This window comes from Argiope bruennichi, chromosome 1, assembly GCF_947563725.1.
Source record: "Argiope bruennichi chromosome 1, qqArgBrue1.1, whole genome shotgun sequence".
Taxonomy (NCBI): Eukaryota; Metazoa; Arthropoda; class Arachnida; order Araneae; family Araneidae; genus Argiope; species Argiope bruennichi.
In genome coordinates, this window is record NC_079151.1 from 132,151,414 (window position 1) to 132,172,392 (window position 20,979).

Sequence of the window (20,979 nt, forward strand, 5' to 3'; positions counted from 1 at the left end):
ATGACTTCATATAAATCACTGTATTTTATAATAAAAATTATATAAGCAAATGAGTAGCATTAATCATTTAAATTAACTATTACAACTTATAATTATTTAGAGATAATGAAATTTTAAATAAACGATTTAAGGTAAAATTTGTTCATTTAACTTAGAGACATTTTAAAAAGGAACAGTTTCCAAATATCAATACTTATAGCATATAATTAGATTACATATTTAACATATCCATCAGAAACCCATCCGGAATAGGATACAATTAAAATAAAAACCATTATTATGGAATAGATACAACATATTGGGTCCTAACTATGAATGACAAAATATCAAATAATTCTTTTAATTCCATTTTTCTTAAATTAAAAATTATTTAGAAACAAAACATGATAAAATGTTAGAAATCTTACGACTTTAAAATAGCAGTTCTTGTATATTATAAATTCTAATGATTTGGATCAAATTTTACATATAGTGTTTTAAGTTTATCTATACAGGTGTCTTTCCCGAAAAAAATGCATTTTTGCACACACACACACCAACCAAAAAGCATTTTATAACTGTCAAAAATAAGTATATTCAACTTCCACTTCAAAGTGTGAGCAGTGCACAGCATGGTGGTCAGAACATGAATGAAGCATGCATTGTGGGTCCTCGGTTCAAGTCCAGCTTTTTTCTTTAATTTTCTTTTACTTATGTATTTATATTTAATGTTTTTGTTTTTTAAGTTTATCTATATAGGTGTCTTTTCTGAAAAAACGTGATTCTACCCAGCGCATTGCAGCCAGAAAAGAAATAATTTTTGAAACATTTGAAATTTTAAATAGCTGTCTTGTTTAATTAGGAATGATAGAAAGAATGATATTTATTTTCTTATCGACAATGAATACATTCATTGAAATTTAATAATATATGAAAGAAAAGTGCAAATAATACTTATTCAAACTTCAACAAAAACCAATAAATTTCTTGGCTGTCCAACTCTTGTACAATTGACCATATGAAAAAAATGGATTTTCTAGGTTCAATCCACACACTCGAAGTGATTGACTTTGCACCTTGTTGATGGTCATCGAGAATGCAAGTGGAATGGGGAATCGCAGTTGTTTGAAATCAAAAGGCATGCCGGTGGGAATAATGGGAATGTGTGAAATGAGCATATCTTCTCCAATTAACTGTCCGTTAAGAATCGTCACCTTCCTTCTTGCCACATATTAATTTTGATTCTGATATGCGTAATAAGGTACCACATAAAAAGTTGTCTAACAGCGCAGCACTCAAATATAGCCAATATGAGCAATATGGCAACATAAAAAGTTGTCTTTTGATGCTTGCCGCGTGTTGATCTTGAAATTCTGAAGCACATGAATTTACAATTCATAAATGATCTGCTTTGTAGCATGTCCGTTCACTTAATTCGTTTGTTTCTCAAACAAACTGTTCACTTAATTCGTTTGTTTCTCAAACAAACGAATTAAGTGAACAGGCATGCTACAAAGCAGATCATTTATGAATTGGAAATTCATGTGCTTCAGAATTTCAAGATCAACACGCGGCAAGCATCAAAAGACAACTTTTTATGTTGTCATATTGGCTATATTTGAGTGCTGCGCTGTTAGATCTATTAGGTTACGAATGTTTGGGGACATATTTTTGGTCGAAGCAATCAGCACGAAATACGCTTATATAACCGAAATATCTTTTATCAATTCTCTGAATAAATAGAAAAATTACTGATTGCTCTGGAAATTTCCATTACATATAACTTAACTTGATCGGCATCGATAATAATAATTCTATTTTGTATGCGCTAGATAAAACTCTGAATAATATGTACGGTTTGCCAGAGACAAAATATTGTGCACACTGAATGACAACATCCTGTGTAGATGACTACTTATTTATAAGAAAAAAATTAGTGCTTACAATAAATATTTTCACTTTCATTGATTGGTTATCAACCAAATTACTTTTATTTTGCTTGATAGATGTGCGATTAACTCCGAGTGACATGTGCCATTCATTGTTTGTCTTTTGTTAATTGACAATTTTAAAATATTTAAAATGCAAGTGCAAGCAATAAGATGACCAAGTTCAATCACAATCGGTTGAATGGTACAGCAGTGCATCAGGTACAAACAGTAATTCATTTTTATATATTAGATATGATAAATGTTCTATGCTTATAACCTTTGAGCATTATGGAAGCAATAAGTTGCTAAGTTTCATTACAATCGGTTGAATGGTATGATAGCGCATGAGGTGTGAACAGACAAATTCATTTTTATATATTAGATTAGAGCCTTTTTCTATCAAATCGCATGCTGAAAATGTCATGTAGCACCCTCTTGGACATGGTTTCACCAAGGTAAAAACAGTGCAAATTAAAAAATAATAATAATAATAAGTAATAGATAAAATGTAAAATAAATACTGTAATATAACAGATTTTAAATAACTTGTTAGACTAAGTATACATTTATAATTTTTTATTTATTTAAATGACCAGTTTATACGCTGGCAAGATTGAAAAACATTCACATGTAATCAATATGCGATTGAAATCTAAATATTTTCTCCAAAAAAACGATTTTACAAAAAATATACAAAAAGTAATAGTGAGTGAAACTCAGTCTTCCATAAGTAATTATATTATTTGTGTATCTGGTCTGTAAATTTAACAAGGCAAATTTAATATTGGAGTTTCCATGCTAAATAGAAAAAATGATTAGTAAATCTATTAGAAAAACTTACATCTTCCAGTCTCCTTAATGTCTTCAAATCAGACATACCATCAAATAAAAAGCAATCACCGAGAGTCTCTTTGTGGTCTCGTATAAATATGTGTCGCAACTTGGAGCTTTCTACTAGGGGTGCAAAGTCAACATGGTACTGAAAAATAGCCCATGCTGGCCGAGAAAGAACTTCAAAATAATTTGCCATCAAGCCAATTTTTTCACCAGATGTACCTTTATAAAAAAAAAATTTTAAAAATTAAGAATAATGCGATTTTGTAGAGGTATAAGATATGTCATAAATAAATTTCAAGCATGGAGAAATTAAATTAATACATCACAATTTAGGTAATTTATAAAATTTCACTAATGGTTGAAGAAAAAAAGGCAGCAATGAAACTGAAGTGTAATTTCTGTAATTCTCAATCCTTAGAACCATTTAATCTGATTTGTGGGGTAAATGATTCAAAAGTGCTATCATTTCAGGCACCAAAAAGAAATTGTTTCTCACAAGAACTTTAAATAACATTACTTTCATGTCAATCAAAAAAAAAAAAATATGTTTTATTATGAAATATTTAAAACAGGGTTTGTAAAAAAAACTGACTTTTTGAAAAACCGGTCTTCAAATTCAATATTTCAAAAAAAAAAAAAAAAACTATTTTAGCCGGTTTTTGAATTTTTGTTAAAAAAATAGAATAGGGGAAAATATTTTATTTAATTTATATAAAGTAACAAAAAACAAAATCAATGACAGTCAAAATATTTAAAAAAAATAAATTATGAATTACATATACATATTAAATAAAATAATGAAAACTCAAACAAAAATTTCAAATAATATTTATATTATTTTCACTAATTTTAATTTCTTCTAAGAAAATAGGATTTTAAAAAACATGAAATACCAACTGAACGGTGGCTAAGTCTTGTTATTATTTTGGACACAATATTACCCGAAATTGAAAATACTTGTTCACTAGCTACTGAGTTTGGTATCATAGTTTTCATGGCATCAAATAACAAATCTAAGTTTTTTTGTTCTTTTATTCATTGACTAAAATAATAAGAATTTAGCCTTCAGTGTCTTCGAGAAACTTTTGAATTGATTTTTTCCATGGCTTCTTTTGAAAAAGCATTACTATGATGAGTAATTTCTTCGATTTGCTCTTTATCAGAATTGGTTTCCACATAAAAATTTGGAAATATTCCAAATAACTCAATAATTTCGGTTTTTGAAGCTAAAGAAAGTACACTAGATTTCTTTGCTAGAAATGTGCAAATACAGCAGAAGAGTTGCTAATTCTACTCCTTTCTTGAATTTGTTCTTCTAAAGCATATAATAATCTCAAACTTATTTCAGTGTTCAAATTTTTTAGTTCATTTAATAGAAATTCAGATATCCCCTTTCTTGTTAATAAATTGGTATCTCGTCACCTAAGCTTTCAGCTGCTAGACAAATCGGTCTCAACCGATAAAATTCAAAATATATCCAGGCGTTCATGAAAACTGGTTTTCTTAATTTAAAAACTGGTTTTCAAATGTGACAAATTTACTTTCAAAAACCGATTTTGAAAAACTATCAAACCCTAATTTAAAATATCGTTACAGCAAGGCAAATACATATTTAGCTCCTTAATTTAATAAAATATTATTCTTTCTGGAAGGAAAAAAAAAGGGAATTTCATCTTTAAAAAAAGAACACTAAAACTAATTAATTTTAACAAGAATAAATACAAATTCCTTCGCCTTAGCAGAAATGCTAATTCACATAATCAAAACCATACTTAAATTTGGAGATTAATGTATAAGTATAAGTAAGTAAAGTTTTAAAGTCTTTAAAGCTATTTATTGAAAACAAATAAAATTAACATTGTTTTAGCAAATGATAAATCTTCCATACACAACATATTTTATAATCAATACTATATTTTAAAAAACCCGACGAGAGAAGCAAGAAAACTCGGTCACCTCGTTTATCATTGAGGTTTGCTGGTCTTGTGGCTTGTTCAACAAATGGCTGATGACTACGACCTCTGCCGGATGCTACAGCACTTTCGGCATACTGTGTCTCAATGCTCATAGCAGCCATGGATTGCTGCAACTGAGTTTCTTGAATCTCAGCCACTGATGCCTGTGAAGGAGGATCTTCACGTGGAACTCCACGGTGAGTCCTTCGTCCTCCAGCACGTGGAGGATGCACTTCTGCCTATTTAAATTACAAATAATTAGTTTCTTATATAAAGAACTTTTATGTAAGATTTTAAAAACTAATTCCTCTTATTTTTCAAAAGTTTCATACAACTAAATTAGCTTAAAATTAAGCAGACAAAATTTACCAACCAATATTATTTATTATCAGTTATGAGGCTTTTACAATAGATGTTCACAAGATTTATTTTTAAAAATTCTTAATATTTTGCTAGAAAAATTATAATTTTTAATTTAGTACACAAAAGAAAATGAATAGGTTATTTCCTTTAAATGCAGTAACTCATACCTATTTAATCTTTGATACTCTAGCTAGAACATAAACTAAAAAGAATTTTACAAAATCCAAAATTTTTTTAAATCCTTAATCATTTTTTAATTTTCAAATAATGTTTTTTCATTTTCATAATTTTGCTAAAGAATTAAGTTTCGAGCAAAATATCAAATGTGTGGAAACAAATTTTTATTTATCAGTTTTTTTTATATAATTCAAAATTTACTTTTAATAAGTGAAAAGAAAGGACAAAAACATTCCACAACTTTATTAAGAAATAATGAATTCTTATTCATTTACTAATTTTTGGTTGTAATTAAAAGTGCATGACTAGCTCCTTTTTAACTTTTATCCCATATTATGGATACGACTTTCTGTATCAGTAAATTGTTCCTCTTCCACAATGAAATATTCAATAAAAAAACTATACAGACGGAAGTTTATAAAATTTTATTGGAACAAAGCTCAAAATGACAAGACAAATACCTAAATTTTAAACCTCCAGATTGCTTTAAAATCCCGATCTGCTTTAAAAAAACTAGTTAAAGATGAATCATGGAGGTTTAAATATTTAAGTTTGCCATACTGCACATTTTAACACCATGATGTTATTCCTTTGACCAAGTCAAAAGTGCAAAATTTCTTATTCAGCAGAGACTATGGAAACTTCATCCAAGATAATTTTTTGCGATAGTGGGAAGACTAATTTCTGCACCATCTCCAAGACCCTTGATCACATCATAAACACCAATAGCAGGAGTTATATTTACGTCTGGTTATAAAGCAACACTAGGGCTATTTTGGGACGGACTTGTAATTTTGAACCGTGGCCAGATGACGTGAATGACACTTGAGATAGCACTCCCTCTCCAAAGTTCCACAACACACCAGCAGGAGGACGTTAGGTCTTGATAGATTTAGCATGTACCAGACCCACTTACATGATGATTCTCTATGGAATCTGGTCTCAAACCTGAAACGCTCCTGCTCCAAAGCCGAGACTTTACTATCAGGCCACCGTGGCCTTTCACTAATGCAGGAAAGTAAATGTTTTGGGAGCTTCAAATAAGTCTCTTTTCCTTTCTCAGCGAGTTAGAATTTTACTTTTAAAAGGAAGATGAATTAAAATATTTGTTAAGTTTATTTCAATCTACAATTAGATACTGCAAAATATCTTAATTCTAAATGGCTTTAATTTTTATATTAATTCTTCCTTACAATTTTTTACATTTTACCTTCTGATTTTCAGACTTCTTGACTTCGATTTTACTTCAGTTATCTAGGCAATTTATCAATAGAATCTGGCCAAGTTTTTTTAAAAAAAATCTGCACTGCTATTTTTGGACAATTATGAAACTCATACCTATTATATAGAGATGACAAAAAAAAAATGATAATTATCATTATCTTTTATCCTTACAACAATCGGTTAAACTTGTAAATCAACAAATGCTAAAACCAACCTGGTAAAATTTGGCAGGGTTAATCCAACAGACATTTAAATAGATGAAAATATTAAACAATAAAATTCCTTAAAAGGTTATATAAGGGATTTTTCTAAAACTACATATTAACAAAAAATATTATCAAATATGTAAAGTATTAAAGACGCTAAACTGTGAATGTTTTAAAAGCAGCTTCTCCAATGTGCCATATATCTCTTTGGCACACCTAATTTATCCTGCTGCATTCTTATTTTCCCATTGGTCAAACCAATTTGCACATAAAAGTTTAAACACTTACCAGGTATAATTTCAATAAATTCTTCAACATTTATAATATGAATAATTAAAGTTTGAACATTTTTTCAGCCACAAAAAATATTGTACAAATCTTATTTTGTATAGCAAATTCCGAATAATTATTTCAGTATTTCAATAAATGGCAATGCACATTATTGAAGAAAGTGGAAGCAGGGAAAAAGATTCATTAAACGAATATGTATTGAAACACGGAACCTATTTCACCTTGAATTCATTTTCTAAATTCTTCCTTTTTATTAGTTTTCTTTCTTGATAGATCCGATAAACATACCCTTAAGGTAATGTTTTTGAATTATCATATTCAATGTTTAGAGAAACAAAAAAAAAACTTCCTTTGTACTTCGAGAAAATTAAGCATCTTTAAATGGGATTTTATCAAAATTAAGCACTCTTAAGGTGCTTCAAAATGGCTTTTAAACTTAATTTTTAAGCACTTTTCATGACGCTATGCACTCCTGGTAAAGATTTGCTCATACATTAAATATAACATAATGAATACATTTTAAAAGAAACAAACCTTTTAAAAACTAAAAACTCATAGAGTATAAAATTTTGAGATTCAATAAAAAAATAACTTATTTTAACTTAAAAATAACTTATTAATAATTTTCTCATCTATGTTTTTCATATTAAGAACAATATAAGCATATATATTTCATATTAGATGTAATACAATACACTCTAGTCAGAGGCACAACACTACGTTGTCCTTTAATCAATTACCATATAGTTTAAAACTAATTTAAAATGTTATAAAGGTGGAAATTTGTAATAAATAAAAAATTAAGCATTAGTTAAGATCTGCATTTAAAACTGAATTATGAACTTGCATATTAAGATAATATTAATATTGAATATCAGTCACAGATACTATGATCTTTCCTGCTTGTAATGACTTGTAACATTAATTCAATTCCATAAACAAACTATATCAAGACTACAATGGATCGCTTAAACAGCATAATTCATTCCCAAATTTTACTCATAATGCAAAACAATTTTTTCTAAGGGAATCCAAGAAAAATAATGCACTGCATTCTATTTCAAGAAACAAATTTATAATAATGCACCTTTCTCCCCCCCCCCCCACACACACACACAAAAAAAAAAGTTTAGATATTTATGTTTGACTATTTTTCTAAATTTGGCAATAATGAGATACGCCATTATTGTTAAATGAATTTGTAGCATGCATCGCAATCGCCTTATTAGGTGAATGCATCTCAACATGCTATGCAATAATTCCCCATGCTTTGAACATCTGCCTCTCTTTAATGGAAGAGTATTGCTTGGCTGAATTTCGTTATTTCCTTATCCACAGTTTTTTTGCTATAACACTGAATGCAACTCCTCAATGTCATAACTATCCATCTCTAAACCATAATATTCATCATACACAATCACCATAATATTCATCATACACAATCTCGTCAACTTAACGACGGCAACTGTTATAAACCCTCAAGAATCGTGTTCAGCAACGCTGTCCGACAAAGCTTCTTTCATGAAGATATGGTTCTCTTTAACCCTACCCGTTATGGGTCATTAAAATTTTTGATATATAATGAAAAAACAAAATCAACGAGGTTAATAGGTTGTATGTACATAGATTTTGCAATCAAAAACATTTTAACTTGCTTCCTTTTGCGAGGGTGGTGTCCTCAAATGAGGACACCGTCCGTCTAGAGGACCCTTGGTATAAGAAAATCTTTTGAAATAATTGTGCAACTTCTTTATGACATCAGCAGTAATTATGAATATTTTAAGTTTATAGACACTTATTAATTTTCTAGGTTATTTAAAATTTTTAAAATAATAAATATACAAAAAAATACATTTACTACAAAATTTCTAAACTAAATCTTATAAATATAAATAAATAAAAACTATTATAATTTAATTCAATCAAGAATAAAAATTAACTAATTAAAATGCTAAAAATAAATATTTACTATTAAATTTTATTAAGTGTTATTTTATTAAAAGAAAATATCAAATAAAAAACAAAATTAAAATAATTTATTATTTGGCATGAAATTTCTCAAAGCATGCGAGACTGCCTTTTTTGTCTAAAAGGGGTTTGTCCTCAAATGAGAACACCTTTAAATCAGCCAATTTGGTTTGTTCTTAAATTAATTTGAAAATTAAACAAAAATGATTTAAAATTTCATGGCTATTGTAGAAAAATGGATTATTGATTTTTAAAAAATTTCTTATTAAAAGTTCAAAAAAATTTCCCAAATTTAAGATGGGAGGGGGAAATGGGGTATTTTTAACATAAAATTAATGCCATAAAAGAAACAAAAACTGCTCATACTGCCATTTTTTTTTCTAAAAGGAGACTAAAGGCTATTTTTCAACAATTTGTTAGAATTTTATAACCAATACTTTTTTTTATAGAAAATTTTAAATTTTGTGTTCTCTTTTACAACTACCAGTCCAGAAAGGCTTAAACAAGAATGAAATGATGCGGCATGTAAAATACAATATAATCTAGTAAGTGATGCCGTGGTATCTGCTTGCCACTCGTTAAGATAAACTTTTTAAAAATTGTTTGCTTGTTATGCAAGATTTGTATTATTAAACAAAAAAAATCTTCCCCAATATAGTAGAGCATATGTCTTTCTTTGATAAAATTTAAATTTTGAAGAAAAAATACTCAAACATTGAAAAACAAGTTTAAATATTTATTTTAAGCAATTAATATGATCTAAGAGTTATATTGCAAATCATTGCATTCAAAAACTCCAAGAAAAATTATGAAGCCATCAACAAATTAGATTAACAAATAACTTACACAAAAATAAACAATTTCATAAAATAATTTGTTTCTTAATAATGATTTACCATAGGTATTCAGGCACAAATCAAATATATATAAACATACTCAAGTACATAAATATAAATATCAAATCATGTGCGAATCACATGCTATATAGTTTGACAGTTGAAATCGCCATATTGGAGAAATTTTCCTTGGTGCTTTTTGTTTACCATTACAACCAAGAATTTATATTCAAATAAATTCTTAATATTTATTTATTGAAACCAAATGATACTAAAAACATTTAATCATAATATTTTAATTCTTACTGGTGGAGGCATTTGTGGCGGTGGTGCTACTTCTTCTTGCCCAGGTCTTCGGGCCTGTTGTGCTGGTGCATCTTGCCTGGCAGCACCAGCACGCCCTCTGCCCCAACCTCTACCTCGGGGTTTTCGTTGCTGGTCTCCTCGATCAGCCATATCTATAATATTAAAATTTAAATTCACTTTCATTTTATTAAAACTAGTGGAAAATTCATTGTAATAAACAAAATATTTTAAAATATAACTTGTATTTTGATAATTTATGCATACATAATATATATTACTAAGCAACATTATACAATGCAAGCTCTCATCTCACTAATTAGATAAATTGTTAATGCCTTCATCAATTTATATAACCATTAATGAGTATTCTTAAAAATAAATATTTTAAAATAATGACTTTTTATACAAAAAAAATCTCTCAAATTTTCTTCAACACATGATAATCAAAATTAAGAAAAACAGGGCAATTATGTTTTCTAATCAAGGAAAAGTAGGCAACAAAATTACAAATAACAAACATTTTAAGCATTGGTAAAAAAAATTATATTTGATGAATTTCAGAACTCAATCAGAATCTCAAGATATTGGAATGCAACTAAGAATCAAATGACAATTACCTTCTCAATTAATATCAGATTAACTACTATACTTACAGTTTTACTTTTTTTAACTTCAATGTATTCAAAGGAAAAAGCAAAACATATATACTTTTATGACTAACTGTTTTTAAAATTTATATCCAAGCATTTAGCAACCTCATCTACGTAAATAAATCTCTTGGGCAACTTCTAATAAGATTTGGATGTGCCAAAATTTTTTTCTCCCAAATGTAAATACAACTGGCTTTAATTTAAGCATTAATTCGATTGTCATCATTCTAAAAGCATAATCCTCAGCTATGCTGTAAAATATAACCAAATAATGAAAGAACACAAATTAATCAAAGAAAGTTTTGAAAGGCATTCAGGAAAAGTATTCTTTCTCAAGAAACAATGCTTTATGTATCCGGATAATCAAAGCATTGAGCCAAGTGAGCTATCGTGATACAACTCATTTAATGATTTCTTACAAAGTAAAATTAATATTTTTATTTATTTTTGCCAATTCAATATTTGATTATTTTCTGCGGTTTTTTCAGACATCAATTTCATTCCCTCCCTCCTGCCTGCTACTATTTTATTTGCAATGCTGCTTTGTATTTGTTAAGATTTATTTTCCCTGGACATTTTTCTGCTTTTTTACCTAATGCTTCATCATATCTAATAAGTATTAATTTAGCATATTGAAGCAAATATTTTGGAATCGGAACATTAAAAATACCTCCTTAAAAGTTTCCAACATTATAACGCAGTTTTTAGATAAATTGAAGAATTGTCTTTCAGATTTTCAACAAGCATATTCTTTTGATACTAAATCCACTTTCCACAGCTACACTGCCATGTGACAACACAAGAATTAATTTTACAACTTTTCCAAAATCAGGAAATTCTTTGAACATCAAAATATTGAAATAAAAATAATCTCAGAAAATTTTTTTGTTTAATAAATCAAGCTGTTCTTTGTATTAAGTTTAGTTTATTTCAGGAAAATTTTATATTGAATCTTTGGACATTCTGAACATGCAACGGAAATTTCTGCTTTGTAATAAAGAAGTTGAGGCACATTTTTTTTTTTTCACATAATAATGCACTGGTTCTTCAATAGATATGGATTTAAACAAGATGCAGCTTTTAAAACCTCAAAATTTTTAGGCGTGCATTAAAGATATTTTTATAATATTCTTCACAAATATTAACACTGTTAAAAAGCCTCTATTTTCAGCTTCAGCAGTTTTATTAGTAATCAAGTAACTAGCAGTCACTATTTCAATATCGATATTTTTTCCCCAGATTTTTAAAGCATCAAGTTATTAAAAATAAGCTGTTTCATCAAATCATATTACATTATCAATCATATGTGTTATTGTAATATTATATATGTAATAAGATATTTTAATATATATTAAAATTATAAATTTGCAACCATAAATATTTTTAAATGATTAAAGTAGTAAAAAAATCTCTTAAGACAAAATATATTTTTTTATTCTCTTTATTGATTAGATTGATTTAACTGATTTGTATTAAATTGCATTAAAAACATAATAAATAAGTTAAGCTTGAAGTCCATAAGATAATACCTTCTGAATTGTAGGTTGCATTTACATGACAACCTTAAATAATAAAATATGTCCAGCATTTCAAAAAGAAGAATGGAAAACGTATTAAAAATTAAATTTAAATTAACTTTGACAAATGAATAGAAATTGGAAAACTAATTGTAAGAAATGGAATATATAAATAAAATGGCTATTTTTTTTTTTTTTTTAAATTTTAAGATGGTGCAGAAAAGGTTTTTTGATGAGATTTCAAGATACAGCAGAAAAATATAAAATCTTTAAACCATTTTCATCCACTTTTATACACATCAATCTTTTAAAAGAACAGTTCATCCTTCCAGGTATTCAACATACATGCAAATTTCATCTCAATCTGATATAGTGCATAGAATTTTATCAAGTTTGAACAATCACTCAATTTTTTAATCAAATTCACTTTCAGTTGCTTTCAAAAACTTGTTACAATTTCATTAATAATTTAATTTGGTAAAATCAAATCAAAAGAAAGAAGATTTTTTTATGATAATGTTATCAAAATAATAGAATGATCAATTAAAAAGATTCAAATTTTCATAAAGGCAATCCAAAGTAAGTAAATCTAAATTCAGCAATACTCTCAGAGATGTCGGATTAGCTTAACATTGCAACTGATCAATTAATTTATCCATACATGTTCTTCCTGGTAAATAAGCAGTACTTTATTAAAGCATGGAATGCACTGAATTTTAACTGATCATACCAAAGCTAAAGAGGGAAAAAATGAATATGGTAACATTTAAAATTTTTAGCTTCAAACACAAATTTAGTTGTATAAAACATTTAGATGTTCACAAGATATTCCAGCTTCACAAGGAATAGTCCCAGAACTTAGACCTTGAGAAGAATAGGAAAAACCAAAAGCAAATCCAAAGATACAAGTTTAATTATGAAATTTAAATTATTAGAAAAATTTAGGTAAACAGAAAAAAGCTTGCTTTGCATTGTCATTCATATAAAATTATCTTTTTTCGGATACACAATAAACTTCCCCAAAATAATGGGGGTAAAACTAATCATTAAATACGTTCTTCTGTTTACAAAGATACTTGGACTATTATACTAACATAAAAGAATTTTTACAATTTAAAATAAGCTTATGAACGCTTTTCTTTCCGTTTAGCAGATAAAAATGACATGAACATTTACATCGAATTAAGCAATTTATAACATTTTACTTCTCATTAAGCTAAAAATTAAAAACACAGCATAAATGTACTAACTCATGACAGCCAATTTATACACATTTCATGCTGCAAAAATAGCAAAATCCAGAAATAAAAGTGAAATATTACTGGAATATTCAATTTAAATAAAGAAATCTTATCAAAATTTTAAGCATTTATCATGATATTAATATCGATATATTATTTGCCATGCTCTTCAACACCAAGTCCCATATCAGATCCATTATAAGCACAATTCTTACTTTATAAATTAACGCCATCCACATTATGAGCTTAGTAATAACATTTTTATCAAAGCATATGTTTTCGTACCATACTCAATAAAATAGTTAATATTACCACAGAGTATTTTTCTTGCAACAGTTGCAATTTTAAAAAAACTCAAAAAATTTAAAAAACTTTTTTTTAATGCTTGTAAAATTATTAATTTAAATCAGGGATTTTAATAATAAGTATTACTATTAAATACAAAGAAATAACTTTAATGTTTTCCACCATTCTTGGAAATGCACATCAAAAAGCGATACACTAATTCCCCCAACAAAAAAATAGTAAAAAAATATGATTTCAAATATTTTATTCTCCTCTAAATAAGAATATATATATAAATAATGACGTTTACGCCATTTAAGTAAGCTGGGCAGATGGCACTTTTTCTTTCAACTCCGATCCTAGGCTTAGTAAAAATTAATGTTAGAACTCGACAAAATTATTTCAACAATTTATGTAAGAAAGATTTTAAAATCAATATGACATAATGTAAACAAAAATAAGAACACATTCTTGCACCTACCGCAGCTTAAGCTACACTATATTCTAATGTTTAAAAAAAAAAATCAATGATGACCACGAGACACGATCATAGAAATTATGAGTCCATCCAGATGCGCTAACTTTTCCCAAATATCCTGCTCTACAATATGCACACAACGAAATGATCTAGATGGGGTGGGAAAATGTTGCCACAATTAGAATTGAAACTTGTGACGAATATCTTGACAAATCAGCGCCCCGGATTTACCCGCCAAACCATTATTATCCAATTGAATGAAGGAGCTGTTCTTTACAAATGTGATCTGAAATAGGGTTGCTACATTTTCTTCATGTCATGCCTATATTATTCGTAAATCGCCATTTTAGCATTCAAAAAAGAATCTTTCAATTCATGGATTTCTCTTATCGTACGGCCATTTTTCATTTTTTTTTATCACCACATCGCTTTAGAAAAGGCAATCTGACCCAATATTTCCATATTTTCCTCGAAACAGAATTTTGGTATTCAAGAAAAAAATAATGGCGAGATTCGAACCTCTAGTCTTATCTACCATAGCATGATAATGTATGGTTAATCTATTTTAAATTTACTTCAATTGTCCAGATATGATAAAAGTATTTAATATCGATGCTACAATTAAAACATTGAAAAGTAATGTGTGTATGTGTGTGTGTGTATCCTTTGAAAAATTAATTAAAAGTGGAGAAATAAATTTGAACGATAATAAAATTGGTAACATTGGAAAACTTATTTATTGAATTTTAAAATTATGTAAAAATGGGTTTTGTGTCATAATATGCTTCTAAAATATCGGGAGGATGAAACATTAAAAATTTAATTAAATTTTGTTTAAAAATCCAATTAAAATTTTGAAAAAATCCTATTCGTTATGAAAATCTAAAAAGTGCCGAACTAAAGTAAGGTCCAACAGTCTGCCTTGTAGAACATTTCGAGCGATTTTTTCATCAAACTTGTCACATAATGCAATGGATAGATACCGGACAGCGTATAATCATTATCATGTTCAAAAAATTCATTTGTGTATTGTCCTCCGGAATAATTTGGTTATATTTTTAAAAGAAACCTAAACAACATTTCTTTTTAGGTTCAATTTAATATTTGCAAAGATTTTTTTTTAAATATCAGAATTAATAGTTTGATATTTTTGCTCTGTGGAATATACAAAATAAATCTAAAGTCTTGTGAATAGCAATAATATTTTGTTAATTTGAATAATATTTTGAATATTTCTGAACGAATTAAAAAAAAAACTAATAATGTGTTTAGATTATATAAGAGATGAATATATAATAGACAATAAATTAAATGTTACATTAATGCAATAACAGTATAAAGTAAAATCATCGAAAATGCATTAAATCAAATCGAAGGATCTAATACACGTGATGTACAATTGAGATATTCTGCAAAAAAGTTCGTATTTGCAAAAAAGTCGTTCTCATTTTACATGAAAAGTAAATATGTGATAAAATCAATCCGTTTAGCAGCATTTTTTTCCTCCTCTTATTTTTTCCTTTTGAATTTTCAATGTTGCCAACGTGCGACAAACCAATGACAGAAAACTAAATTAAAATTACTATTATTGACTTAAACAAGTTACGATTACTTGTCCCAAATCTAAATCTTGCATTTCTTAAATTGCAGACGATTACTTACATTATATGGAAATTTTGCGAAATACAATGTGGTTTTTACAGAAGTCAATGCTACTTTTACTTGCTTACGATATCCAAAATTCAGGTAAACTATTTAATGCTATGTAATTCACATTTACTTTAACATTTTTGGTATAAAAATCTATCTCAAAATAATAAAGAAAGAGCATTTAATTCCTAAGCAGGAAATAAATTTTTTGTTATGATATCAGAACGAGAAAAAGAAGAATCTTTGATAACAAAAATGAGAAGAAATTACAATTAATTTATTAATAAAATTATTTTGAATATTTCTGAATATCGGGACTATTTATCGAAGCTGTTTTTGATCGAATTTTTGATATAACTTCCAAAAATAAATCTTACTGTCCTTTGTTAAACACATTTACTCATTATTCTGCAAACGGTAATAACTTTGGTAATTTGCTAATAATTTTTTTTTTTTTTTTTTTTTTTTTGCAATCTATTGTAAAAAAATTTGCAGTCTGTTTGTAAAATTATTTTCATTTACATATTTGCAATCTGTTGTTATAAAAAATTTTATGTTGCAAAATTAATGACAAAAATTCTCACAAACTTCGAAGAAAGGACAAACACAGAAATCATTTTAAGCTTTTAAAAATCACTGTAGAAAAACATGTTACAGATTAAGTTTAATTATTCTTTCACGAACAAAACGCAATTATTACAGTTTTATCATAAATTAATGATGCGCGAATCCAAAAACTTCTTATTTTCTTTTTCTTTTTTTTAATATTATTTGATTTCTTGGCTGAAATGTATTTTATTGCTCTCTTGAGTTTGTAGCCAATATGGTATCCCAAAGAAATTAGTAGAATATTTTTCTGGCCTTCTATTGCTAATTTATTGCATAATTTTTTTAAGCTACTTTCTTGCTCTCTGTTATACTCTCAGAAACACAGCAGGCTAGAATTCATTATGAATTCTATCTTTTAAGTACACTGAATAAGGTACTTTGAGTAGTATTTTATTTTCGATGTACTTTAAATACTTAAAAAAATACATTTACAATTACATAAAAATAGTACATGATTCTAAATATAATTAAAAGATATGAGGAAAAAATTTAATTGTCCAGTGGTAATCTTACAAAAGCGTATATTTGGCTATGCGTTTATTGCAATGGGATCTTTTTTTTTTTTTTTTTTGCTATTAATCGCTGGCATACTGTTAATACGTCTGCACCATATAGGTGGTATTCATTCGTGCAGTTGAAAATATATAGAAGTCACAAAGTGTTATTTCAGTAAATGAATCCGAAAATTCAGCCTTTACTCTATTTACTATTTTTATTATGCATTGCAATAGGATAAAAGTTATTAACAAGTTTTATACTAAAGCAAGCATTCAAATGCATAAATCAGAGGCAGAATTTCAGCCAATCTGGCTTCAAATATTATATATATATATAGTTGGAGGTAATTATCACCTCAAAACTTTTTCACATATTCTCTAATAATGGTATCATCATCATCCCCCCCCCGCGAAAAATTGCGGACTTTCCGTAAAGTAAAAGCCTTGCGTGGCGTTGGCGTACAATAGTTATGAAACGTTTATCTTTGGCGAGAAGTTAGCACTTTTAAATCTATCGCGTGATCCTTGGCGATATTTTGCCCTGAGATGTGATTAATAGTATCTGAAAATCGAATTTGTAATTTAGACGCATTTTGACTTACCAATTAAAACCAAAATTTTACACATAACTAACTACAATAGTAGTGAGAAAAAAAAATCACATACCAAATTTCATATATTTAAGACACTGCGTTTTTGAATTATTGCTTTTACATGTCTCTGAAAAAAGCGATCGAGAAACGATAATCCTCTTGTTGATTTGCCTCAAAAATTAATAAGTATCTACACTATTAATGTTAAATCTGTGTACCGAATTTTATCCACCTAGCTGTCATTGTTTTGTAGTTATAATGTCCTCTAATGGATTTCGTTCAAAATTTTTTAAAAAATTCTATAATTTTGAAATAGAGTACATATACTAAATTTCACTGATCTAGTTCTGAGTTAGCGTGTTCACATGCAGTCATATTTACAAAATGTGTATTTTCGAATTCTGAAACGTGGAGAATCATTAAAAATCTGCAGTTCGAATTTTTTAACCATTACATTGCTTTCGCATTAAATACTTAATATAGGAGAAAGTTAAAATATTAATATAGAATATTAATATAAAAAATAATTACAGAAAAACTAATAGAATATAATAGCATAGTGAAATAAAATCTGAATGGATTTCGTTCAAAAGTTGAGAGAAATCTGTAAACATTATGTACCAAATTTCATGTCTAACTCAAATCGTTTTTGACTAATCTTTGACACGGATAGACAGGTAAATGGACACACATTGTGCCAAAACACGTGTTTTTCGAACTCTAGGGGGTCTAAAACGTGGAGATTCTTTAGAATCTCTAGTTCGAATCTATTTTCTTGCTTTAAAAAAAATGTCTCAAAATTTGTTTGGTTTGGCGCATTTAAAAAAAAAATCTATAAACATGATTATGAATGGTATCGTTCGTTGAATAGTACTTTTTTTTTTTTAACAAAATGGCGAAGTTTGGAAATGGCACAAAATATCACCAAAAGCAAACACTTAAACGTATGTTTTTGCTTGTTTAAGCAAAAAAAAAAAAAAAAAAAAAAGCAGAATTTTCGAAACAAATCTTTTTTTTTTCCCTACTAAAAATGCTTAAAGGAAGTAAAAAAAAAAAAAAAAAAACGTGGTTGAAATTTACTGTAATGTGTCTCTTATATTTGGCTCCAATATTGTGATCCAAACAAGCAAACGAATTTGTTCTTCTAGCAACACAATATTGCTTACTTTGTGAGCCATCTTGATTTTGATTTTGCCGTTTTGGCAATGTTGGCATTCTTGGCGATGTGAAGAAGCACATTATATTAGATTTCTACTAAAAACGGCAAGAAGAAAATATGTATTGTATTTATAAATTACTATTTTATTTTAAATGATTTCGAGGGGAAAATGTCATTAGTCAAATATTTATGGAAATATTTCAAATAAAATTTAATCAAAATTAATGTAACAACCAGATGTCAAAATTCATCTCAGGCTATCACAGCTAACTTACTTTGGCGAAAATTAGGCTTAAGCTATATTTATAGGCATGAGAGCACGTGGGAAATTTGGATGTCGTTATACAATAGCGGAAACAAGGAACAGTTTGTCGATTTTCAGCTTCACCAATATACCTAAGTGGTGGTTTGCCATCTTGAATCAGATCGATGCTAATCCATTGCATACTATATTGCTTATTATGCAATTATTATTTGCATAACGATAAACATATTATTTATATATATTTAAGGGGTAGATAACCCAAAAATATTTTGTGAAAACAACTAACTGCATCCCAAAACGTGTGCTCCACAACTACACAAGAACCACTTACCGGTAGCACGTGGTTGTCCCAGTGAATGGTATTTTGTATCAATGACTCATTGTTACTGATCTTATATTTTTGCTATCGACATCTTAATGATTTAAAAAAAAGTTAAATATAAAAAATATGCTAAAAAGAAAATTTTCTTTAAACTGTTATCAATATGTCGTTTGTTTTCCAAACGGTTTCCGCTTTTATATTTTAATCAAAGAGCAAGAATTTTCAATGCTGTCTTTATTTATTTGCCTGTTTATCAAAGGACAATATGAAAATTATTTTGAATTAAAATACATTAATTTTAGGTGAATGCCCAAAATCTAGTATTTTCAAGCGTTTTGATTTCCCTGCACAAAGGATCTATCTTTGTGGATGAGCCCTCTCAAACACATGTTAATTATAATCAATTCACAACTAACAAAAGACTGAAGTCCGCCTGGCTTCGATACTTAATGACAACGGCTGCTGTTCGTTTCTTGATGATTTGAGGAGTCTATTCGTAAGGGAAAAAAGTTTAGCATCTGAATATCTTGACGTTTTTCTAGCTTGAAGGTATGATGGATCTCTTTGAAACGACGAAACGCACATCTGCGGTTCTTTATTTGGAGATAACAAATGATCAGACGCAGTGGCTCTGATATAGTGATATAACAACACCGTGATGCACAGTGAACCAATGATGCGCAAATAACTGCAGACACAGTGATATATCAAATGACTAGATACAGTGAAAATGATCCACATCTGGCGGTCTGCGTGCACTAAACTATGTATGGGAAAATGGGTGAAGTTACATCTGGCCGCAATGCCAATTACCATGTGAGGAAAAAGAAGAAACTTTTCAAGAGGATATTAATATTTGAAATAATAAAACCCATCTTTTCCAAAATTCTTCCTTAATCATTTGAAGTTCTTTTCCATATTCGACATTATTATGTATGTATTATGTATTATGTTCCATATTCGACATTTATTTGTGACATTATTCTCTAAAATATGCAAAAAATCTGAAAGAAAAACCCTTTTATCACCTTCATTGTCTAAAAGTTGATAATTCTGAAAATTTTTAAAACTAAGAACTTAGGATAGTCAATCTTCATTTTTGCAGATAAGTTGTACAAGTGCATACTAATTTTCTCTCTAAGGAAAAAAAAAAAGAAAAAAAAAGGAACCTTGGAAAATCTAATATATAAAAAAGAATTTTTGTTTTTTCGTGTTTTATGTGCTGTCATATCGTTCATCCGATGGCAATAAAACTTTGCCAACTTATTGCTTTGAACCTAGAAAGTTCATGTTTTTCACATGGCCAAAAAATAGAATAAATATTATTTGTACTTCTCCTTTATATATCCTTCAATTTCACTGAAGGTATTCATCGCCGATAAGAAAATAAATATAATTTTTTTTACCATTCCTAATTAAACAAAATAGCTATATTTCAAATTCCAAACGATATTTCCAAAATTATTTCTTCTGCGGTAGCAACGGGCCGAATATCAGCTAATAAAAAAAATGAGTAGTCGTAGATGATGTCAGTCATTCTTTTCTTATATTTATTTACTTTATCTATTTTAGCATTGCTCTCATTCATATTGATTACACTCATCGCGCAACATTAAATGTATTTTCCTTCATAGCCGGGA

General features: G+C 28.1%; 1 protein-coding gene across 1 annotated transcript in view; it reads right to left on the reverse strand.

Annotated features, from left to right (window-relative positions):
* LOC129975068 (piwi-like protein 1) overlaps positions 1-14,383 on the reverse strand; it is a 36,871-nt gene extending 22,488 nt beyond the window's left edge. Inside the window, exons 1-4 of the mRNA XM_056087996.1 lie at positions 14,248-14,383; positions 10,074-10,225; positions 4,704-4,941; positions 2,752-2,966 (exon numbers count right to left, since the gene is read on the reverse strand). Coding sequence (XP_055943971.1) covers positions 2,752-2,966; positions 4,704-4,941; positions 10,074-10,223 — 603 coding nt within the window. The 5' untranslated portion in view covers positions 10,224-10,225; positions 14,248-14,383. The remainder of the gene's footprint in view (positions 1-2,751; positions 2,967-4,703; positions 4,942-10,073; positions 10,226-14,247) is intronic.
* Positions 14,384-20,979: the final 6,596 nt, after the last annotated feature.